Source organism: Trachypithecus francoisi, unplaced genomic scaffold (assembly GCF_009764315.1).
Source record: "Trachypithecus francoisi isolate TF-2019V2 unplaced genomic scaffold, Tfra_2.0 Lachesis_group4, whole genome shotgun sequence".
Classification (NCBI taxonomy): domain Eukaryota; kingdom Metazoa; phylum Chordata; class Mammalia; order Primates; family Cercopithecidae; genus Trachypithecus; species Trachypithecus francoisi.
In genome coordinates this window covers 82,583,664-82,593,063 of record NW_022681469.1, presented here as the reverse complement: position 1 = coordinate 82,593,063, position 9,400 = coordinate 82,583,664, and the positions used below count along the sequence as shown (strand labels likewise).

Below are 9,400 nucleotides of genomic sequence, written 5' to 3'. Positions count from 1 at the left end.
GTGAAGTGTCTGTCACTTAGCGTGAGCTGATAGTCACATTTTGTTCTTTCTTTTGTTTTATTTTCCTTCCCTCTTTCTTATCTTTCCTTCCTGCCCATTAGAGCTAGACTTATTTATGACAGTATTTCAGGAATCCAGAGGTTCTCTCCAGGCTCCTACAGTCTTCCCAACCTGCTCTCATCAGTCTCAAATGCATTTAAGAAAATACAAACTGGAAAATTCCAGTTTTTTTTCCATTCTGTCACCCAGGTTGGAGTGTAGTGGTGTTATCTCAACTCACTGCAGCCTCGACCTGCCATGCTCAATCAATCCTCCCACTTCAGCCGCCCCAGTACCTGGGACTACAGGAGCACACCACCATGCCTAGCTAATTTTCATATTTTTTGTAGAGATGGGGTTTCACCATGTTGCCCAGGCTGGTCTGAAAACCCTGGGCTCAAGCAATCCTCCTGCCTTGGCCTCCCAAAGTGCTGGGATTACATCACTTGTAATGGAGCCACTGCACCTGGCCAAAGTTCCGTATTTGAAAATTAAAATGCAAGTAACTAGATGCTGTGGTATTAATGCTTGTGTCCCCCAAATTCACATGTTGAAACCATATCCCCAGTTATGAGGGTATTTGGAACTGGGGCCTTTGGTAGGTGATGAGATCATGGGGACAGATTCCTCACTGATGGGATTAGTGCCCTTATGAAAGAAACCCCAGAGAGATTCCTTGCCCTTTCTGCCATGTGAGGAAACAGTGAGATGGCCATCAGTGAGGAGAACAGACATTGAGCTTGCTGGTGCCTTGCTGTGAGACTTCCTAGCTTCCAGAACTGTGAGAAATAAGTATTTGTAGTTTATAAGCCACCCATTTCTGGTATTTTGTTATAGCAGCCTAAATGGACCAAGACACTAGGATCAAGAGCATAATGATGGAATAATTAAGTGCACAGCATAGTGCTTAGGATATAGCATTCTATCAGACAGCTATTGGGGTATATAACAAACAACCCCAAAATTCACTGGCATGACAGCAATAAGCTTTTATTTTCATACTTACAGGTCTAGAGCTGCCTAGGGTGAAAACGTCAAGTTGCAGGTGTGTAGGGAAGCTGAGGAGGCTTTGACACATGTTTTTTTGTTTGTTTGTTTTGTGTTGCTTTTGTTTTTTTGTTTTTTGAGACAGAGTCTTGCTATGTCACCCAGGCTGGAATGCAGTGGCGCCATCTCGGCTCACTGCAAGCTCCGCCTCCCGGGTTCACGCCATTCTCCTGCCTCAGCCTCCCGAGTAGCTGGGACTACAGGCGGCCGCCACCACGCCCAGCTAATATTTTTGTATTTTTAGTAGAGACGGGGTGACCCACGCATGTTTTTATCCTAGGACCAGCAGGGTCCCTGGGGTGTGTTCTTCTCAGGGCAATGACACAAGCACCACCACACAAGTACCTTTCAGGTATTTGTTGTTATATCCACTACCACCCTATTGGCTCGAGCAAATCCCTTGACCAAGTCCGGCATCAATGGGACAGAGAAGTGGGAGGGGGAAAGGAGTATCTGCTAAACGATCATGCGAACTATTACAAACGATTATCTTGTTTATATTTATTCATATCCTCTTCATATGCAAAACTCATTCATCCCCCAGTGAAAGACCCACCAAAGTCTCATCTAATCATAGCCTCATGTTTTAGGATCTTGTGATTTACATCAGGTCCGAATGTAATTCGTCTTAATCCAGAGACCTCTTAATTAAAGGAAAAGTTATGTGTCCAACACAGACTGAACATACAAAGGTGGAACAGGAATAGGATAAAAGTAAAAATACTCCCATTAGAAAAAGGGGAAGTATGGGAGTCACACAACAGTGACTGCCTTGTAGATAAGGTGAAATCCTGCTGGTGAAATGTTGCCAGATGCCCTCCTCTGAGGGTAGGAAATGTTTCTTGATGCCACCCTGCTTCTGCTCCTGGAAATGATTTCGTTGGTTTCCACAGCTCTGCCTTCTGGAATTGTCTTCCTTTTCTACCATTCTCCTTGGGCACCTCAGGAGATAGCATTGGAGAATACACCATTTTTGGATATTGAGCAGTTTTCCCACCTCAATCCCTGCCTGAGGAAAGCTGGGATTCCCGAGATTTTTTCATATCTCAAATGATTTCAGTCTTTTAGGACAGCCTGGCAATGCTTCCTCTAATACAGCTTTTTCCAAAGCATTGTAAGTTCCAAACATGGTAAGCCCCAAAAGCCATATTCATACTTACTTTTGAGATGTCTGTCTCTAGACACTCAATCACAGATACTTTGGAGGTTTCCAGGTTCTATAAAATCAAGATTTTAATCTTTCTAGAAATCCTTTTGTGCACATAAAAGGATCTAGTAGACACCTTAATTGTTTCAAAAGCCTTGGCTTAAAGGCCTTTCAACCAGTTTTGACTTAGTCTTTAGCCTTACCCTTAGCCTTGACCCTGAGTGTCTTTTTTAGCAATACCCTAAATTTGTTCTTTTCTCTGACACTATATCACAATGACCACATGGCTTTGGTGAGGAACAGTTTTATTTTCTGTTTCTATTCCCACTGCTGTGTATAATTTCAACATATTAATTAAACAGAACCTGATTTCTGATAGTAAGGGATGACCACCTTGTCTATCATTCTTACAAACAATAACACTGAGAGCATATGGATCCCTCCAAACTGTAGATATTGATCTTTTGAATATCTTCTCAAACATGGTTAGAACAAAGGTAACACGTAGGGAATTCACAAAGTAAGAGTCAGAAATCCAGCAATAAGAGAAAATTAATGATTGCAGTTCAGGCAAAACACCTATTCTTGGTTTTGGTCTTCCCAATGCAATAGAGAAACCTAATAAACAGCTTCAGAAAATGTTTGTGGACTAATTCACTGCAACACAGTGAGCATTATTGATGACTGAGAACAATCATTAATGGTTATACCTGGGACCTTGGTGTGAAGAGAGCAATTCACAGTCACTCAATTAAAAAAATATGAAGGAAATGAATGTCCATAATGATTCATAATGAATGCCACACAATTATGTGAAACAATACTTTCTTACAGAATCACTGGGGGCCAGAAAATTACTCAGTGTCATCAAGCAGAACTTCCTGTCTTGACACATTAAACTGTAAAATATAAAGCTAAATAGAATTACATAAAGTCATGCTTTTCATCCTGTCTTTGCCATTCTTGGCACCCAGAAGTGGCTTCAAGTTTCCTCTCAAATAAGATAAAATATCTAGTCATAAATACCCCACACACCAACCCCATACAACTATGGGTATTTCCTGAGTACATTTTTGATGATTTCTCAATTCCTTGTGGCCTCTTATAGTCCTTCATTTTCTCTGACTTGAATATGATAGCTGTGCTGCTCCATCATCCTTGGTTCTTACTTCCTTGTCTTTCAAAGCCTTGTTTCAATGCCACTTGCCCCATAAAGCCTTTCCTAATGACTCTGCTCAGAATTGTTACTACCTTTTCATAGCCCTTTGTTTATTCCTCCTTTGGGAATAATAATAATCCCCCAATCCTTACCAGAGTCTGCTATGTCTAAGTCTATTGCCCCCCTGGATAGTAAGATCCACAAGGTAGCAAACGGGCCTTAACCCACTTTGCCTCTTGCACATGGTATTCATTGTTCTAAATTATGTATAATTCAAGACTTCTAGCATATGAATCATTTATAAAATGATTTTGATTTACCAATATGATCAGACTCCAACTAGACAACACAAGCTATCATCCTATTGACCTAACTCAATCCTTTATTTTTCTAAGTCTTAGTTCTACAGTCAATCTAATGCTTCCCAAGCCCTTCAAAACAAACTTCCTATATAATTTGAAGCCAAATTTATGTTCATACACTTGGAATTCTGTTAGCAATTGTAATTGTACTGACTCTAACGTATGCACTAGATCATTATGAAAATGGGGAACTACAGAGAGGCTCACATGCACGCAGGTAGGTTTTTCAACATTTATGAACTAATGTTTCAGAGAAGAAGCTTAAAACCTAACAATGGAAACAATCAAATACAGAAGAGCAATTCCTGAAGATTTATTTGATTGCTATCTGGCAACTTGAGCATATTTTTTATGAAGCCAAAGATGAATGAGACTGGCTTGGAAATCACTGAACCTAAGAGTTAATTGAGTATGCATGTACTTTGTAAAGGTCAGGTGATATGAACAAACAAGTTTTCTGAGAAAACTTTGATGTAAAAACTGAAGTTGAAAGCTCCAGTTCACCACTCCATATATTGTATTTGGCCTCTCAAAGATGCAAGGAAGTTAATAATTGTACAGGGAGGTGCTCAAGATTTTATTGGTGGTGATCTCCACTGAGAAATGAGAAAAGGAAAGTTGGAATCAGCCTAATTATGGAGAAGAATTTTTTAAAAGAATTGATGCAATTACTTCACCACGAAAGATACAAAAGGCAAGGGAAGGTCATATTAAACATATTTTATTCTGGATATTGAGTTTGTTTTTGTTTAAAATACATAGTGAGCCTCAGATAGTTTGGAACAGCGAGCACAAACTAGTCATAAAAACATGTTGAGCACAAGGTACCTAAGTTTTTGTCCTCCTCAACAAGATAAATCAGTTGAATCTTCTTTTCCCTGAGTAGCTCTTAAGAATGAATAAACTATTCAGAGATAAACCCACATGTCTGATATTCAGAAGCTGAGAAGGTGAGCTTTTTAGAAGACTGAAGGCTGAATTTATTGCAATTAACTTGCTATATACATGTGTCCAGAAACCCAGCTCTGCTCCTCTATGCCCCTCCCATTCCCTCATGAACAGGATCCTAGGCACCTACTGCTGCTGAGTCTCAGTCAAGGAGGTACTTTTAAGCCTGCATCCTTCGCCAGCCTCATTCATTCCAGTGGAAACTGCCTTGAATGCAGAGTGTCTGGCCATGGGCCAGGGAGTGAAGGCAGGTAGTGTCTGCCGCTATTTACCAAATAAGTCTCTATTTCATTTTTATTTTTTAAGTTCCTAGAATTGAATGCTCAGTTCTATTGCTACATCTGAGTGAGTAAGGAAGAAGCTACAAAACTCTGGCTAGATCAGCAGAGGTACTCCTAACAATAATTAACTTAATGAAAGTGGAATGGGTGTATATTGTTAATTGGTATAAATGCATATTTCTTTCTCTAAGGTACTTTTGTTATAACATAAATACTTTTTTTTTTTTTTTTTTGAGACAGAGGCTAGCTCTGTCGCTAGGCTGGAGTGCAGTGGCGTGTGTCACCATGCCCAGCTAATTTTAAATGCATATTTTAAATCAGCTTTTCCTGTTAGCTGTATTGGTTTCAAATCCTTCTCATTGCATTCAAGTTATCATCTGACATTTTCCTGTAAATCTCTGCTCAATACACATTTTATCATGGATCTGTTCCAGAGAAACTATCAGGTACCTGAATAATCGTATGTTCTGTATCATTGGCCCTGATATGTTAACAATTGGTTTTCTTTATTTCCACTATGTACCCTTCAAGACTGAAAACTGTGGTTTCCTCTTTCTTTGGTGATTCTAAAGCATTTCCTTGTTTGGTAGGGTCCTCCACTCTTCTCATACCCAAAAGAAAGAACAACTATTGAATGGGTTGCTTACGACCATTCTTTTTCACAACCGAACTATCTCCAAATCCTACTGATTCTGCTTCAACATGATTTCCCCTTCTCCTCCTTCATTGCCACCACCCCTGTACTCTGTGTGTATTTCCCTGATGCTTCCTAACTCTCCTTGCTAATTCCAACATAATTGTTCTGATCCATTACCACCCACTGCTGGCACTATCATTCCAAAACACAGGCATGATTTTGCTTTTCTGCATTTAAAAGCCTTTGATTTTTTTCATTTCTTCAAAATTAAATTGAGTAGAGTATTTTGCACACTAGGCAAAACTATTCTTAACTTTCCTCTATCTGTGGCTATTTACAGAAACCCCACATCTCTATATGGAGTTACTCTACATTCTACAAGACCCTCTGTAACAGGATGTTTTCCCCGGAGGCATTCACAGATGTGCCCTGCACTGTCTTTATTCTGTGTTAGCATCTTTTTATTAATCCTTTTTTTTATGTAGAAAAGCAATTTATTCCATTTTAAGCACTTACACAGTTAGTCATGGAGAGTAACAGGCCTGCTGGTGAAACAGGTCACCCAAAATGGAGATGGCATCAAACTAGTGATCAAGGGCTAACTCCTAAAAAAAGGCAACTCTTATCAAGGATTAATTTAATTTTTAAAACAAATACAAGTTATTGATTCACTCTTCTCAACTTGACAGTCTGCCTGTGGTGTAACTGTCAGGTAAAAACTTACATCTTTACAACTTGGTGGTCCCAAGTTAAAAACAACAACAACAACAACAACAAACACACCATTTCACACACAGGAAAGAAACAACATGAAAACAGCTCAAGAAATACACTAATGAACAAAAATATATGAATATATGGGGAAAGAGGAACATGTAGTTTTGACCTAACTGAGGAAACCAAGAGGAAACTGGTCTACGTATGATAATGTGCATCCTAGAAAGTCAGGTGTCAAGATTTTCGAGTAGGAATCTATATGACTTGAATCTCCCCTATTTCCTGAATAAAAGTGACATCTTTCAGTATTTATACTTCATGGCTCAGACACCTACCTCATTTGGCTCTATTCCTTACTCACTCTAGCCTTTACTTAAAAGAATATGAAAAACTTGGGGATATACAGCATAAGAAGAAAAATAATCACACATAATATTCCCCCTTCTGTAGCTACTTTAGACCTGGGTTACTACAAAATTCCTGAAGAAAATTTCAACGTAAGTCTGTGGCTTTGCTGAATCAAGCCCCCCCATTAATATTTAGAAAACACCCACTGTTTGGGCTAATAGCATTATTGGTGGTACCTATTATATAGAGGGATAGCTGAACAAAGTCTGTCTCAAAACCAGTGTTAAATCACTCTCAGGGTTGAGAAGAAAAAAGGGGAGTCTAAAATCACAAGAAGTAAAGACTTATCTAGGACCCTTGTCCTTCTGGATCCACGCTTCCTTCAGGGTCTTCATCATTATAAATGTTCTATGCCATTTGCCACACTTGCATGATATTGTCTTCTGATACAGAACAAATCACCCAAGGTTCATTGGGATTCCAGGAGAAATCAGATATCTTGGCAATGTGACCACCACGAATAAACAACAACTCTGGTAGCCCGTCTTCTGCATCTTCTGGGGATTGTTCCTCTCCAATTTTACTTAAATCCCATTCAGTCTGCGATCAGTACCACTGGAAGCCAAAATAATCTCATTATGAGGTGACCACTGAACCTGGAATATTTCATCCTTACGTGACTCAAAGGAATGCAACTTAAGTATCAGATTTCTCAGATTCCACAAGGCAACAGTCTTGTCAGCTGATCCTGTGGCAAGAATGAACTCACTATAAGGATTGAAAGAAAGGCAGTTCACTTCAGCAGTGTGAGCGTCAACTGAGTGACTTGGTTTGGAAGTATTGTTTGAATGAATATCCCAAATCATAAGTTTCTGATCATCAGCAACTGACCCAAACAGAGACTCACGGAGCAGATGCCAGGAAACATCTTCTACTACTGCTGTATGCCCTGTAAAGATGGTCTTTGCATCCAACACTTTTCCCTCCTTTGGAACGGCACTGATGTCCCACAGGCAGATGGTGTGGTCATCTGAAGCACTAAGTAAGTGCTCACTGAGATTTGGGTTCCAAGAAAGCCCATAGCCTTCCTTTTGATGTCCACGGAGACGCAAGTCTGGGTTGCACTCTCCAGAAGGGTCTGGTTTAGAAGGATGTTTTGTATAGTTGAAGACAAGAACATCACTGGAAGGAGTCTTTGTTGCGATGATACAAGGGTTCTGGGGCATATAACGGGCCCTGTTTACTTCTCCTTCATGGTTGATCTTGATTTCTATTTCAATTTTTCCACTAACTGAACCAAAACCTCCAAATTCTCCTTTCTCACTGTCGTAGTGTGACGCATCAAACTGAGCATCATCATCAGGGAGTTGCACACTGGCTATAACAAGATGGTTTTGTTCATCTGATGTGTGTGTCCCCAGGACAAGTAGATGAATGCTAAAATCTTTCCCTTCTGGTCTGGTTACATTTGGAAGCCACTGGGTAGTTAGGCTGGGCCACTCCAGAGCATGGGTCATCACCAAATCATAAAGAAAAGGGGTGTTCTTTTTCCATATTTTGTATTCCTCGTTGATCACTCATTCTTCCACTGTGTCATCGAACGCTGCTTCCTTGTAGGCCATGGCGGGCAGAGGAGCTGGGGGAATCCTGGGGTTGAGCATTGCAGGAGGGACAGGGAGGCAGTAGGCACTTGCTCTGCACGCGTGGCCTCTATTCCTTTCTATTAATCTTAAATGTAATGTGTTCTAAACGTGAACATATGTTAGTGCAACATAAACTGATTTGTTTAATCAAATTCCGGATTCCTTTAACTAGGTGAACAGGAATGATAATGGGCCAAGGGATTTCCAAAGAACACTTTATGGACAAATATTTATTTGGCCAGTCTGTTATTTTATTAAGGATTTACCATATGCCAAGCATTGTGGGGAGCAGGTAAGGAATAAAGAGTTGAACAAGACAGTTTCCTCATGAAATTTACATTCTGAAGAGAAGGGTGGTGGGGCAGACAGAAATTTTAAAATAACCATCTAATATTAGTGAGAGATAGGAAAAAAAAAAAAGGATAAAACATTGTAACAGGAAGAGTGACAGAGCATTCAGGAAAGGCCTCTGGAGTGGTAACATATGAGCACAGAGCTAAACCAAGTGAGAGTCTCACCAGGCATGTGAAGTCCCAGGGAAGTTTAAGTGTAAAGGCCGTGTGGCAGGAATGAGTGCACTGTGTTCATGGACCAATTAGCAGGCCTGTCCAGCTGGAGCAAAGTAAGTGAGAGGAGAGTGGTGGAAGAGAAGGCTAGAAGTGAAGGATAGAGGGTACATCTGGAAGGCCCAGGTACAGGGTGACGGTTGAATTGAATGCGCTGGGGTTGTTCCCCACCTGTCTTCATGAAGCAGAGTCTTGGAGTCATAAAGACCAAGATCCCAAATTGGGAAGAGGGGACTGGAGCAATTAGTGACTTCATTCTGTCTGCTTCAGACCTGTGACTTTCTAGGCCTTCCCAAAGACAAGATCTAGAACATCCATAACAACTCCTAAGAAGAAAACTCACCAGTGTTTTGTCTGTTTTTTGCCTCAGAGGTCCACAAACCCACCAAGTTCCAGACATTACGAGTATCTACCATTGGAATGAGGGGTAGGGGAAGACAAAGAAGGCTGTACTGAGCTTCCCATGTGACCACAGCTTGTCAATGCCTAAGCTTCTGCTTTTGGAG

At 40.5% G+C, this 9,400-nt stretch overlaps 1 protein-coding gene across 1 annotated transcript; it reads right to left on the bottom strand.

The window, feature by feature from the left end:
• Positions 1-6,091: 6,091 nt before the first annotated feature.
• LOC117072790 (histone-binding protein RBBP4-like) lies at positions 6,092-8,322 on the bottom strand. The gene is given in 2 exon segments (XM_033193200.1): positions 6,092-7,281; positions 7,284-8,322. Coding segments are annotated over 2 exon segments (1,212 nt in total). The 5' UTR covers positions 8,308-8,322; the 3' UTR covers positions 6,092-7,093.
• Between the last annotated feature and the right edge of the window lie 1,078 nt (positions 8,323-9,400).